Consider the following 16,647-nt stretch of genomic DNA (forward strand, 5'->3'; position numbering starts at 1 on the left):
AACCATTGTCACACTAAAATCATTCTCTAAAAGTGCCTACAATTATTGTTGGACCCATTTACAACAAAAAAATAAATTATTATGTCTCACTTACTCGATTCTGTCCAGCTACCGGCCTTCGTGTTGACGACCTGTCAAATACTGATTGTGAGCGGTATTGGCCTCGACGCGAGCGATATTACCCGCGGCACCCAATCGGTACAGCCCGTTTCGTCCGGATTTAACCAAATTATTAATATCTTTACGTATAATGAGAGCAGAGAAATTATACTGGTCGTAAATTGTGCGAAAAAGTATGAGAAATAGAATGATTATAGTTTGTTATGGCAGTGATAATTTTGAGATGACGAAAAACCTTATTTAGTGGCCCAACAATTCTACACTGTAAGGACCCCAGAACAGAGAGATGTCATATTTGATATTTTGGTGATAAAAAAAAACAATTTCCATTGAAATTAGCTGTTGACATTAAATCCTTAGCATTGATAAAAGAAAATGATCGAAAAAGTCCGTAATTATTAATAAAAACGGGTGAGCGGTATTGCCCGCTGAGCGGTACAACCCCACTCTCCGCTAGATACTGCCTATTTGGAGAGTGAGATGAGAGCAAAGATTTTCATGTTCATTGAAACGGAGATCATCTCTCCAAAGTTTTGTCTCGTGAAATGTCTCGCGGCATCACTATCTCTCAATAGATGATTTTAATTTCTTGGTGAGTATGTTTTTGACCGCGAAAAAAGTAATTCATGGAAGCAATATGTGATTGGGTGAATAATTAAAATGTTGATGATTTGTTGACCATGGTGATTAATAATCGATTTTTCGGATGTTAGCTGAAGTGTTTGAATGTTGATAGCTTTGCTGTCAATAATTTGAGTGGACCGTTCGGTTCTACATTGAAACCCTCAACAAGACAATGTTTCTTTATTCACATTTCTGCAAGAAATTAACATTTCAGTCGATTCAGAAATTAAAAAATTCTAACAAAATATATGCAAAACATGAGTGAAAAACCTTGAAATACCTACAATGAACAGAATTTATCAGTTAATAAACTGGTTATATAGCCAAAATGAAGGCCATCATTAAGGAGTAATAGAAAGTCACCGTTTCCTCGAAATTTTCAACCAAATTTCCTACTCGAAGGGATTTATATTTTTCGAACCCAAAGCACATTGATCTTCATTTTCAAATCCTGATGGAGATTAACGTGCTTCGATTTGTAAGAATATCGATAACTATCGGCAGAAAATTTGTTCAAAAATTTGGAAAATTAGCACCACACGGAGAGGAATTTTTTCGAAAAATTCTAGTGCTGGCACGGGAAAAGAGGCGCAAAGTGACGGCCAGGAAAAAATTCCAGTGCCGGCACTAGAAATTTTATTGATGAAAACGTGAATTTTTCCCCGTATTTCTGTGAAAATTTCACAGAAATTCCGAGAAATTTTACCAGAAATACCAAGAAATTTTACCTTGACAGCACTAGAATTTTTCACAGCCAGTGGATTGTGATTATTTTCAGTACTCGTACTAGAATTTTTCTAGAAAATTTCTCTCCGTGCATTCTATGCTGCTAATGTGCGTACGAATAGTGAATTTTTCTCCGCTGACTCGGGAAAATGTACTAAACGTGAGGGTACTTTGTGCCGAAACTGTAAAATTAACCAATCCCATCAAAAATTATTCCACGAATGTGAATAATTGCTCGATATTCCGTAATCATTCACATATGTGTATTGTAAAATTTCACTTTCCTCTGTCCTTCACATGGCAAAAAATACCCTACCTGGGTAGGAATTTTTTGCAATGTGTTTTCTACCTGTAAACACCCACACACGAGCATGGATGCACAGACAGCCATACACTCATACTACCACTGACATCACGACACATCAAGGGACGAAGGTGCTGTTTGGGCCTCACCCCCACCCTCTACACAAGAACGACTGGACTGACCTGAAGGACGGTTACTATACAGAGGGATGCCGTGTCATTCGTCCGGGAGACATAGACGACAATATCCATTCGTCATTGACGTATGCAAAAATTGAATAGAAAAACTTACCGAATTCACTAAAAAATTCTATTGGAATTTTCTAGAAATTCTATTGGGATTCTATTAAAAATCTGGGGAATTCTCGTTAAAATCTATTTGTTTTTGCACTGATTCTATGAGATATTTGGTGGGAAAAGGTCAATAGATTTCGATATTTCTATATGAATATTCTCTTCGAAATTTTTCTGTAAGAATACATGGGTATGGATTTTCCAAGTTTTTTTCACTCGGATCCTGCAATGCAAAACAAAACAAAATATATACCGGAAAAAACTTAGAAAATCCGTGCGCAATAGTTTTAATTGAAAAAAACACAAGATAAAAATTCAAACAGAAAAATCGAAATGTATTGAATTTTTCCTATCAAATATCTAATAGAAACCGCAAAAATCAAATAGAATTCTAACGAGAATTCTCTAGAATTTTAATAAAATCCTCGTCAAATTTCTAGAGAATTCCAATAGAATTTTTTAGCGAATTCGCTCAGGTTTTCTGTTGAATTTTTTCATGCACGTTCTGACATTATTATTATTACTGCATTGAGTCACGGAAATATATGGACATTTGTTAAACTGCAATCGGTGTTTTTAGAGTTTCTTACATACCGAATGATTTTTCGCGCCACGATTACTTTTTATGTAGTGAAATTTTCCGAAACTTCACTTCCATAATTTTTGCATCCATAGATGTTTTTTTTACCAAACGAATCGGAAAATATCCTCCACAAACAGGTATTTTTTCATTGAATTACACGGAGAGAAATATTCAGTAAAAATTACGGAACTCACAATTCACTCACCGATTACGGAATCGACTCAGAAAATTTAAGTGACGGTATCGTATTTTTTCACAGGAGATTCAGTTAAACATTACGGAACGCTCCGCAAAAATTCAGGAACAGTTCCGTAAAATCTCCTACCACCACATTTCGCTCCGGAATTGCGGAAAAGATACGTAATTTTTATTGAATATTTCTCTCCGTGTACAATTCGCTCCTCAATTTCTTTTCGTACAGTAAAATTGACCACGATTTTTTAGCTAATTTTATCCAACTTTTCTCTCGGTGTAGAATCTTAAGAAAAGATATTAAAATCAATTTCATTGCAGTGAAGTTCAACCTCTTATAACAAAATTACACTTAAAACTTATCCATTCGGAAGGAAAAATAGGTGGCCATGAACTCTCTGATCTAATTAGATATGACCTCCCGTAATAACAATTGATCCAAACCAATGCGTAAATCCTCTCAATTTCCACCCTGCAATCGCATATTCAACCCGCATAATCCTCCTCTCTTCCCAGTACCTTGTCTCAAAGCAAATCCACCCCTGCCGCACAACAATTCCTAGCTCTCAGACCTCCAGTCGACTAGGTCTTCTTTATTTATCCCGCTATTTTGCTAACTTTACCACCGCATACGATCCCCCAACGTATCACAAACCCTCACAAATTTTTGTCTCACTTACTCCCGCACTATCTATTTTTCCCTCTCCTCTGGAAACCTGTCCTCGCTATTCGCACAGATATCCCACTACCCCGAAAAAGAGGGAACGTTGAAAATGATGGGGTTTTGTGGGGGTAAACACACGAGAAAGTGCAATGGTGGGGGTTGTGGATGCTGGTAAATGCCCGCCCCCTCCGTTAAACGGAGACCGCCTACCAGTCGACGCAGAGAGAAAATTCACCAAATCAATTCGACTAGTTCTACCTAGTACCCAGTGGTCTTGACATCATCACTACAGATTTGTGGAAAATTGGTGGCTAAATAAATACCAGGTGATTTTTTTTCTCCTAATTCCGCGTAATACCGTTTTTTTAATTTGTGAAAGTGAGTGAGATTCTTCTAACGATTATTGTTAACGCAGCAAAATCGTGTTATTTACCTCGCAATCGTAAAAAATTGAACCTAATGGATGTGATAAAAACAAAATAAATAATCGAATCCAAATGACCTTCGATAATGTGAAATTTAAATGGCAGGATGTAACGTACTTACCTGCATCAGCTGCTGATGACAGCGGGAACTTTCTGATGCATCTAATGACTTTATCAGTATCCCTGTAAGATACCTAAACCTAATAATTCAATGTTACTTAGAAGTGTTGTGAATAACTTTAATGGCTTTACTCATGGATAATATAAACCGAGGAGAATAAAAAAATCATACCGTTATCATTGAGAACACAAACTATTAGCGTAGGAGATAACGCTGATGACACAGTTTGCACTAGTGCAATGGAAATCAGTTGGAAATGATGTTGGCTTTCGCATAGGGCGATTGATCGTCAGTGGATAGTACGAAAACTTTGAATTAACACTCCTGAATTTTACCAAATTCAATGGATAATCGACGAGTGAATTGATTGATCCAAAAAACTCAAGTGACGATTGACAACGGACATGGAATCCATCATGATGTCGAACATTTCTTGCGACGGTTGCATTGACAGTGATCGTGACTCCGACTCTAACAGTATGATTGTGGATCCAGTGAGTCTTGATCAGAAAGCCTTGTCACCCCGTCCAGTAGGTAATATGAATGTAACCTCACATCTAATAGCATCAGCAACAACAGCTGTTCGCAATCGTAACAATAGAAACATCAAGAAGACGTATTCGATGATGTCGTCCAATCAGAAGATGGGGCAGTCGTCATCGTATCCTTCTGAAAAAGTTAGCTCCTCTCAAATAAAACCACCGTATTCTTACATCGCATTGATAACGATGGCGATTCTTCAATCACCTCAGAAGAAGCTCACATTGAGCGGTATCTGTGAATTCATAATGGCGAGATTTCCATATTACCATGAAAAATTTCCCGCCTGGCAGAACTCAATCAGACACAATCTCTCCCTGAACGACTGTTTTATAAAGATACCGAGGGAGCCGGGTAATCCGGGCAAGGGTAACTACTGGACACTGGATCCTCTTGCTGAAGACATGTTCGATAATGGAAGCTTCTTGCGTCGGAGGAAGCGATACAAAAGGCCGCCACCGCACTATGTCCTTCGAGATCGTGCTATCATGGCGACGTTTGCCATATGTGGCGACAGATCCGGATGTCCTGGAGGCAATCATCCTGGTAGTTTAGGGTATCCTGCGACTTACCTGACCCCTCCACCACGACTTCCACTTTTGGATTTTCCACCGTCGGCCTTGGAGGCACTCAAGTTGGGCGGTTTTCTCGAACCGCCACCACCACTCTACAAGCCGGTACCGATCTCAGCGCCACCGCCGCAGATTCGGCATCTAGTTGGCAGTCCGCCATTGCATCAGTCATCGTCATCGCCAATGTCGGCGGTTGTTCCGATGTCAGCGGTGCATTCTGGGCGGCATGCCATCACGGGGAGTCCTGGGGTTGCGGAGAAGAGAGCTAGTTTTAGCATTGATGCACTCATTGGGAAACAAGCGGCAACGGAACAGGTGATCGGGGGACTACTGGATCTCAGTCCGCCGGAGCATCGGGAAATCAGGAGCCAAGCGTCGGCATTTTCACCGCTTGTTTAATGAGTTTTCGTTGAGTGTGGATTTTTCAATTTCGAGATATGGTTTTTATTTGTAGTGGATTATTATTTTTTCGTTGCGGACTGGAGAGATCTCTAGATAATAATAAATGCCCTGTAAATATGCGGATCCGTGGTCTTATGGTTATAAAGCACATGATCATGATTGGAATTTTGACATTTGGTTGTTGTCAATCTTTTTCTGAATTGGGATATACGCGAAAAGAATCATTATTGAAAAGTATTGCACTTTAACACTATTCGAATAAATAATCTTGTAAATATTGATCGGGTTTAGATGGAACAGGAGTCACCCATTCATTTAAAATGAATGACGATGCAATTGTGGTTACAAAATTATCAGTGAATAGGTCATATTCATTCCAAGTTTTGGTTGTAATGTATATATGCAATAAGGACAAAATGTAAATCATCCATTTCTTGAAGCCATAAAAACTATCTCTCATGAGAACTGGTTTATCACTGATACCTTAAGTGTAAGTATGACTTAGAATCTGTTATTTATTTTCTAGATACAAAGAATGTGAATCTAGGGTCGAGATGTTTACTTTCTTGAAGAACAAAACCAACAAATTATATTATTGGTCACTATAAACATGCCGTGCATTTCAGAGAGCAAATAACTTATCTGTATTGAGTAAGATAAAACAGTATTGAGTATGAATTTCTAAGAAGAAAAGGAATATTCAAGTATTTCTTCTCTTTGTCTAGTTGTGATGAGAATTACCAGAAACAGAAAAATGTAAAATACCGCGGAGACAACTGTTCAAAAATAACGATTTTTTGACACGTGCAATAATTTAAAAAAATATTAGCAGAATTTATGAAGTTGACATGCGCTCGAACGAGAAAAAAATTTGCGTACAACAAACTAAATCTCGAAAAACCACTGTTGACAAGTGGATGCATGACACTTTTTTGCGATAAGATGAAACAACAACCGCGCAACTAATGTACCGACGATTACATATAGACTTGAATGTGTAGTCTGAGTGAGTGACATTGTCTTCAATTTTATGATCCGTCGCGAGACTCAACTATGAGTTTTTTCTCGAAATAGTTTATATTATAAATAATAAGAGATTTGTGTCAACAAAAACCCAAAATCATAGATTTATTAATTAAAAGGTATGATAATAAAATGTATACTGAACTGTATTCACCTTCATCATTATTCCTAACACCTGATGAAATTATAATTTTCTCCAAAAAATTCATTTTAGTCTTTTCATTAACAATGGCTCTAGGAAATTCCATTTCTCCAAAGCCATGTGAGAAAAATGTTATATGAAACAATTTTCACACCGAAATGTAATTACAATCATAGAGATGTAGTCATGAAAAATAGTTGCAGAAAAATCAGAAAAGGCAAAAGATAACGAATAAACAAAGGAGATGTTGAAAGTAGCGGTGGCGCGTGAACTAATAACGTGTTAGCAGGCAAAATATGCCCGCTGGGAGAGGATACCACTACAGCTATGAGAGATAGATACACTGGAGGAGGACTAAAAGAAGAAGTGGCATACCGTGTAGTCACGAAGATCAGCAGAGCCCGGCGAATGTTGAAGGAGTGGGAGTGGGAGGATGAAAAGGAGGTTGAGTAGGGGGGCCGGTTGGATGAGAATGAGTGGATTTTCATTGCGCTTTAATCCCTCGACGGGGATGCGGAGGCAACTCTTGTCGCATGGGGTGACAATATTGCATTCCTTGATCGTGATGGAGATAACAGCTGCTCTTCTTCACCCTTGATCATTCAGTATCACACTGAACGTGTGCATAATCTTTTTTATTGCCTCTTGTTGGGGGCATTGGTAATTATTGATTATTGTAATTGGTCGGAAGCACTGTTAGAATTTTTTGACAATTCATGAAAAATATGATAGTAACAACAACTATTTGTACAGAAGAATACGGTAATGACAATTAGGGAGGCATAACTCACTCCCAATAACATCATCCCACAGTCATGATTACAACAATAGCTCTCTACTTCCTTAACCATGACTACATCCCTCAAATTGTTTAACTCTCATTTCATCCATTATAATGTAAAACAACTTATCTGTCCTATTCAACCATGCAATACTATCAGCTATCTGAAATAATTATCTATCTACTCTTGTTTTTTTTCTGTGTTCTATAATCATAACATTGTATATCATATGTAAATACCAGGCTGAAGGCCCTTGGGCGATGACCAGTCACAAGCTTCTTGTGACAAATAAAAAATAAAAATATGATAGTAATTCTCATGAGAATGACCTTGAATCGGATTTAGGTGCAAAATGGTTATGAAATTTCTAGTTTAAGGTAAAACCCAAGGTAATTCATGAGTTTTCAGTGGGAGTGAAGTGTAAATTTCATAACTTGATTGAATTTTCAATGGAACATGAATATTTACAAACAAAATGACATGAATTTTCAATTTTTCCCTGAATTTTTCGGATTTTTTGGAATTTTCACGGAATAATTCAACTGGGAAATCAATTGAATATTTTATTGATTTTCAGATCATTTGAACCGAAAATTAATGGAATATTTGATTTTACAATGACAATATTTCCTGAAATTTCAGTGGAAATTAAACACGATACAAATTTCCAGGATTTGGCACGGAAAATTCTGACGAAAATTTTTACCAGTGAGCAATATTTTATATATTTCAGACGTATGCAATACATGGATTTTGATATGTAAAAAATGTTCGACCCATCCTCATTAAAACGGCGGCTGTCGAATAGATTCGGAGATTTTCGACAATTGTTTGTCGTCCTTTCAACGGGGAATCACTTATTTACACTTGATATCGAACAATGCGCTGCTACAAAGTAAATGTATCATTCAAGCAAGAAATGATGAGGAAGTACACATACATAAACGATAGGCCCGACGAGCTTATAACCGTGGTGACAATACAAACCGAAACAAACACTCACCGGCACGTGGCATGGTCACGTGCCACGAGACCAAAGGGATATATTACATTCCGTGTGCACACACACTTGACGGGGTGATTTTGAGAAAAAAGAAAAGGAAAGGGGAATTAAGAGCTAATGTGAACACTGGTAGCGTGAAATGAGGAATTGATATGGGTCGATGCTGATCGGGCAAGGCTAATGATGTCATCGAAAATGTTTTTTTTGTGGATGAGGCGTCCATTTAGATATCTGCATGTTGATCTTTGTCAAGATGATGATGTCGTATTGGTTAAGAACATCAGGCCATATCAAGTGAGAGGCTGTATGTAACCCTTTGAGCTTGCACAAGGCTTCGAGTAGGTGTCTTATGATCAAAGTGGACAGAATTTTCGAGTACCCAAAGAAAAAACAACCTTTATTCTGAGACTTGTGATATCAAATGAAGACTTTTGAAAGTGTCAATTTGAAACATTTGAAAATGTCAATTGGAAACTTTCAAAAGTTTCACGTTGAGACTTTTGATAGTTTCAAGTTGAGACTTTTCGAAGTCTTAAATCCATAGATTGGCATCAATCATTACTTTAGTAATATTATGAGAATTTGCACCTTACAATAATGAAGTTTTTACTTATCGTCATTGAAATTTCAAAATTAATAAAATAATTGATAATTTAAATTTGTCAATTATTAATTCATAAAATAATTTGGAATTTGAATATTTAAATTGATGATTGATAAAATAATTCGACATTTGAATATTAAATTGCTGGTTAATTTAATAATAAGAAATTGGTGAGTAATATTAACAATTGACTTATTCAAAATTTAATTGTAATTAACAATTATGATTACACCGATGTCTGCTTAAATCAAGACTTTTGAAAGTCTCAAGTTGAGATTTTCTGAAGTCTCAAATCGAGACTTCCAAACATCTCAAATTAAGACTTTCGAAAGTCTCAACTTGAGATCTTCCAAAATCTCAAGTTCAGAAGGCTTAAATGGAGACCTCAAAATCTTAAATTGAGACTTTTGCAGCTCTCAACTTAAGAATTTCAGGCTTCAAAGTAAGACGTTTATAAATCTGATTTGATGATCTTTGGAATCTTAAAATAAGATTTTTTTCGGGTGTAAATTCAACAAATTATTGCCATGGTATTCATTATATGCGATGACTTGCAACTTTCTAACAACTATTTCTATTTTGTATCGGACCTTCCACATAAGGTAAAATCATGTCTGAAATTTGGAAAGGATTCAGCCGGTCGACACGCAGGTTCATGTGTCGGTTCAGAAAATTCTCCGAATATCTGTTCTCTTTCAGGGTATTTTTTATGAGAAACATCCCAGTTTCCGTCATCTCTCGACCACAATCCCACGTACGAAATGCCAGTGTTGGAGAAATGGGCCAAGCCTGGCACAAGTCTGGGCTTGCCAAGCCTGGGCGCCCAGGCTTGGACCGAGGTTCGGCCATCCCTGGGGACCAGGGCTTGAGTCTCGGGAGAAGGGCAGGTAACCGAGCCTTGGTTGACAGATCTGGCCCAGCCTTGGCCGGACACTGGCATGCCGGAGCTCGATAACCAAGCCTCAGCCAGCGGTGGCCCGGAGCTTGGTCATTGGGCTCCAGCCGTTGGTGTAACTGTAAGGGTTAAGTCGTAAGGGTGAGATGATGAGAATGGAATCATAGGGGTGGAATCATAAGGGTAAAATCTGAAGAGTAAAATTGTAAGGGTCAAATCGCAATAATGGAAAGGGGCGAAAAAATCATAAGACTGACATTCTGAGGGTTGAATGGTAAGGGTGGAAACTTGAGGGTAAAATATTAAGGGTGTAATCGTAAAAAAATGGTGACATTGTAGGTGTTGAAGTCACATGTTACTCGCTAATTATTACGAAAAGAAGAAGAATCGTCATTCAACAGTAATCCTAATTGTTACAATTATTATTGTAATTAATAATAATAATTATTATTATTCATTATTGAATTAATTTACCGATTAAACTGTAGTTGAATCACTTAATATTTCTATCAACTGAATGATAAAACATTCAAGTCGAAAAAAACCGAGATGGAATTAATATGGAAGATTTGAAGTAGAGGTTTTACGAATTGCGCGGTAGACTAGTGGTTAAGGCGTCGGATTAGTAGTCGTGAGGTCGTGGGTTCGAGCCCACGTTAGGGGGTAATATTTTAAGTTAACAAAATCGGTTTTTCAGCGATGATTGCGTTAGGGTTTGGTAGGTAGGGCACAATCAATACTAAAAATCATCCTAAAAAATGTTAATTATTTTGTTTTTGTTATTATTGATAATTGCCATGAACAGTTTGGCAGCCAGTGCGGCACCAGTCGCATGCCGGTATTGATTTTTTTTCCTCGTTGAACCTATTACGAATGCTGAGGAGTAATATTAAATTACTTGTATTTCAATCACCCATATTATCATATTCATGTAATTAAGTAATGTTTAATTGAGCCTGGCCAACGACTGGCAATCAACGCTGGGCCGAGATGGGCGCCCAGACCTGGCCCGATGTTATCATTCCAGGTTTCAACCAAGTCCGGCGCGGTCCCGGTTGAGGAACGGGTCCCGAAGTTCGGCAGGCCGGCCACCGGGCTTGGGCCAAGCTCGGCCCATTCGTTTTTTCGTACGTGGGATAGCGTGACTGCGCCTTTCTGTTGAATAATTGAATGGTCTGAGTTAAAGTTCAGGTATATGATTGATGTATTTCTATGATGCGGTTATAATCTTGTTTCCTTCATGAGTGAGAAAATCAAGAACACAGGGCTGCCTCTATATGTGTGAGCTGCAACAGGCACTCATGGCTGTTGAATAATTCTACAATCAAGTCAGTCTTGATCTTTCGAAACTATTGTGATAATATCTTTTTCGTATCTTTCGAGAAAACATATACTTGAATGAATAACTCAAACTACATATAGTAGTTGGCAACCCGAATATTTTTCATAAAAACTTCGCTACAAAGAGAAATCGTATGGTGGAACTCATTGACAATATCATTAAACCTATTGAAAAAATCACTACAAATTTTCTACATTCTACATTGAAACATGTCAATGTTCACTTACCACTACCCTTTAAATTACCATAATTAAACCCAACCATTGAGTTAACGAGTAATATTATGATAATTGAAGTCCCTGGCAGGCTTTCTCTGTTTTTCCAGAAAAAAATAAAAATCCGTACTCCCTCAACACACAAAATGTGTGTACCGTCGGCCATGTTTAGTGAATTGGTGAAGGGGCGTGGCAACAAACGGGGCAAAGTTGGAACGCTGGTAGCAAGATATAGGAGTTGTCATGACAACGAGTTACTGGTGCTGGTTATCCGGATATCGACCTGGGATACCGAGGCACGGGAGGGTTGCTAGGCTTCTGTCCGGGAGGGAAAATGTTATCACTGCTTTGTGGCGGCTAAGATAGCAACCCCCTTCTTCTCATTCTGTATCATCCATCTCTCTTTTCCACAGCTCCTCTCACTCTCATCCTGTCTATATCTCTATCTTCCCAGTTTTATCTATCTGTATACATGGTCTAGTGGAACGTCGGGACTTTCTTGCTTACACTCTATACCCAACGTACCATACGTGTATACATGTATTGCTTCATAACTATAGACAACATTTGGAACATACTGGAATTCTCAGAATGTCTGTGTACAGGAGGAGGATATTAGATTCTTGTACCAAAGTTTTTACATGGAGAGAACGACTTGACGAGTTTGTTCACATACACAGAGCATACTTCACTTGATTCCAACATTTTCATTGGAGTTAACTACTTGAGGATATCTGTGGCAGACAATTCCTTTGTATTTTTGCTTTTGAATGGAAACTTTGAAATTGTTCTAATTCAATTTTTCGAATTACTGTGTTATATCAACATATTATGATATGGAAAGTCTGAAATAGTACATTATGTTGCAAAACCGATAAAAGTATTCAACATAATTACAGTTTTCATGATTTTATCGACCTTGGTATATATGCATTTGGTGAAATTATTTGGCTTTTCGCCATACCCGGCGTCGAATTACCGATGCTGTTCAATCCTCGGCCAAGAATTCGCATGCCAAGCCTTGACGACCCACTCACGGCCAAACATCGGCTTTGGACTGGCATGCTAAGTCTCGGCGAGTCCTTCACGGTCAAGTGTCGGCTGAACGTCAAATGGCCATTCGTCGAATCCCAAGTGTCGGTCAATAATTGGGTAAAATTTCGGACGCCAAGACTTCATAAGGGTCAAACAGGAAAGACAAGTTAACTAATTTCAAGGGTCAAACTCTCATTACGGTTACTGTTCAGCAGAGACACCAAGCACAATATTCCAATGGGTCAAACACTCACAAAGGTCACGAGGATCATATAGGAAAACGTGTAAACAGATGCTAAGGGTCAAACGATCATAAGGTATGTAAGGGTCCAACTCGAGACCTTAATGCTTATTATTTATTGATCATAAATAAATGAACTGTTTACCATATCGATATTGAGTTTCACAATTAAAGAAAATTAAAGAATCCGATAAGAAAACCATATTTTATTCATATTCCCGATAAACTTCTTCGTAGCTAACGACTCTACAGTGGCCGAGTGGATAAAGTCAAGGACCAACAACCCGAAGGTTCCAGGATCGAATCCCGACAAATCCAACTTTTCACTCATCATTATCAGCGGTTATCAGTTTCTTTAGGAAGAATTAGCCGATGAATGTGAATTAAATCAAAAAAATGATGTATTAATTAATTTTTTCAACTATTAAAAATGAGTATTGGGTGGGTCACAGGTGTCGATCATCGACCAACGCTTGGCAACCAATACTCGCGCAATATTATCAAACCAATAACTAGCCGAGGCTGGGCCAAGGCCGATTGAGGATCGGCACCCAAGACTCGGCTGCCAGTACTGGCCCAATCTTGGCCCGTTTGATTTTTCGTCCTTAACCGAGACGCCACAAACACGTCGAGTTTGATTTTTCGAGAGAGAAGTTATATAACCTCTCTCTCGGGAAGTTAAAAATATACCTGAACGTGAGTCTGTTTAGATTGATTGAATTGACAAAATTCAGGTGCAGTCCATTCACATAAACTGATATTATATATCGAGAGGCTTCATTTAATTTAGGAGTCATATATATATACTCCTAAATTATCCAATGAAACATCTGGTTTTTACAAAAAAAAAATGTTTCCAAATTTTTCCCTATTATCTTTCTTCTTATATGTATGCATTATTATTTTGAAGAGTTCGAAATGGAGATGAGAAACTTCCAACGAAACTTTCTCGAACATGTGATGCCGTGGGCTGTTAGACTTTACCAAATTACATAGTTTATATCTCTCATTATTTGATGATGGATCATGTGAATTTAAACACTGGTGCAGTCTATTAAGGATTAGAGACATTAAATGCTTCCAGTGTGTGCATTTAAGATGGCACATGGAAATAGGTGGGACAATTTAAATCTCATCTGAGCCCAGACCATTAGGTCATTTGTTTGTGTAAACAGACCAAACATAGAGGACAATTGGTGCTTTGGCTGGATATATACACTCTCAGTTGCTCAAACAACCGAGTGTCCATTCCCACGAGGATTTTACCAGAACAATGTGATGGAGCTGTGTATATGCAACGTTGTTAGACATATACATCGATTGTGGAGGTACAGAAAGTGTGCATCAAGGATGCATAAATTGGTGTTTATTGAATCTTTCTTCATATGAACTCGGTTTACGAATTGACAGGGGATTCTACATGTAATGAAAAAGTAGAAATGTGAAAAACAGTTGTGATTATAGCTAGTGATGCCGCAAGACAAGACAAGACAAGAATGAGGTGGCTCTTGTCTTGTCTTGTAATTTTAGGGTTTTTCTCTTGTCTGGTTGGATATGTGCAAGAGAAACAAATTATTGTCTTGTCTTGCGTTCTCTTGTGCACCTCGACAATTCTTTTTTTATTCCGTGAGATTAATGAATCGAATTTTTCTCGTTTGGCACGAATGGCTCGTGATTATTTGACAATGCATCCAGTGTTCCTTCAGAAAGGTTCATTTCAAAAGCTGGCCTCAACATCTGAAAACACCCGAGTCTATTGAGCAACAAAAAAGTTGATTACTTCCTGTACTTTTGCCAAGTATATTTACTAATTACTAGAAAATTTACACATGCCTCATGTAGATATTTATATACATTTACTTGTGGCAATTAAATATACTTGGCAATAGCACTTTTTGTTCTCAGTATATCATCTCCAATGGCTCCAATGGCTCATCAAAGCCGCGCTATTCGAGAGGAAAGATTAATATAATCGAGGAATACATGATTTTGTATGATAACCAGGGATAGATAAAATGTTATTTAACAAAATGGCCTTATATTATTGATAAATAAAGTGTTTTTGACGAATTTGTTAATTAATTATTTTCTCCCTTGTTCCATATCTCTTTTCTCTTGCCTCTTGTGAACTTCCCTCTTGTCTTGTCTTGTTTCTCTGGCGCTCTTGCAGCATCACTAATTGTAGCCACATGTTCCAAAAAAATAATGTTCAACTTTTCGGATTCTCCGCAAAAAAAAAAATCGACATGTATGGATTTTATGTTCAATTTTCCTCGAGCTGCCTAAGATTGAAAAGCCCTCGATATTCGGGGCGACAAAAGTAGGAGAAACTTTTGTCCAATCAGCAGAAACCCCGGAGCCTTGTAGATAAGGGGCAATAAAACTCTAGCGTATGGACTGGAGGTGTCTAAGAAAAGGACATTTTTTCTGCTGACTGATGCGTGAATGAGAAGAGCTACTCTATCCTGGCAGAGAGATGAACCCCATCCGTTTTATCAATCGAAAGTGTACAAATAGAGGAAGATGAAGGGACGATGCAAAATGTAGCGGAGGAATATAAATGAAATCAATCTCGCTGCTAGATTGGAAGAGTGAGTACACGGTATATGGTTGATGAAATATAATGACGTGAGACGCTAACCTGTTATGGGTATTAGTGGCGCATGATAGGCACCGCGGGTGGTAATGGTTTGTGTGTGAGCGAGGCGAACGGTTAAGAGGGGGGTGAGCTGTGGGGTGAGTACGAATAAAACAATTAGGGGACGCTCGGCGTACCCTTGAACGAGCACCCCCAGGGCTTTTTTTCCTATGCTTCATAGATACATATATATATACTTTGAAGATAATCGTGGAAAAAATGGATGAAAGTTTTGTGATTGAGTATCGCTTGAAAATTGACATGATTCATGTTATAGCCCGAGTCGAAGAATTAAATTCAATTGATAGTCTAATTTGTAGTGTAGTCGTGGAGGTTATTATACATACACTGAGAGAAAAACGAAGAAGTTCTCAAACAAATCCGGCTGGGACCAAAAATAGGCTAGTTAAAAATTACTAAAAACGAACTTGTTTGATTCGAATTTGAAAGTCTTAAACATGAATAATTGTTCGGCTTCCACAAACAACGAAATATTTGGATCAAGAGGTGAATCATTCACACGAGACGTGCCTTTCCAGGATAGAGGGAAGTTTATTAAGTAATATTCTGTCCCTATGGTTCAAGATTGCTATCATATCTTCATGATTATTTCATTTCAGGATTCATCTATTATTTGTGATTATTCAATAACTGAAACGAAAAACTACTAACCATTGTTTCACATCAAATGAACGACAAAAAAAAAGAAATATTGCTAGAAAAATGACAAGTCTTGCTTCCGCAGAGAGGATATAAGATTTTTGAAGCAAATAAATCTATTTTTGCAACCGAAATTTTCCATTTCAGGACTGTCGTCAAATGATTAGTCCTAGATTTTATTTTTTTTGTAACTTTCAACTAGCGATTTTTTTTTAGTTTAAACAAGATTTGTTGGAGAAAACATTTTTTTCTGTCCGTCCTACGTACGAAAAAACGAATGGGCCGAGCTTGGCCCAAGCCCGGTGGCCGGCCTGCCGAACTTCGGGACCCGTTCCTCAACCGGGACCGCGCCGGACTTGGTTGAAACCTGGAATGATAACATCGGGCCAGGTCTGGGCGCCCATCTCGGCCCAGCGTTGATTGCCAGTCGTTGGCCAGGCTCAATTAAACATTACTTAATTACATGAATATGATAATATGGGTGATTGAAATACAAGTAAT

The 16,647-nt window shown here is 38.0% G+C and overlaps 1 protein-coding gene across 1 annotated transcript; it reads left to right on the forward strand.

The window, feature by feature from the left end:
- Positions 1-4,441: 4,441 nt before the first annotated feature.
- On the forward strand, positions 4,442-6,738 carry LOC107043431 (forkhead box protein D3; the record flags this gene model as incomplete). Its single annotated transcript, XM_015264944.1, has 1 exon — positions 4,442-6,738. A coding segment is annotated over one exon (1,122 nt), but the record flags the coding sequence as incomplete, so codon positions are not given.
- Between the last annotated feature and the right edge of the window lie 9,909 nt (positions 6,739-16,647).

Source organism: Diachasma alloeum, unplaced genomic scaffold, assembly GCF_001412515.2.
Source record: "Diachasma alloeum isolate Michigan unplaced genomic scaffold, Dall2.0 Dall_scaffold_00572, whole genome shotgun sequence".
NCBI classification, from domain to species: Eukaryota; Metazoa; Arthropoda; class Insecta; order Hymenoptera; family Braconidae; genus Diachasma; species Diachasma alloeum.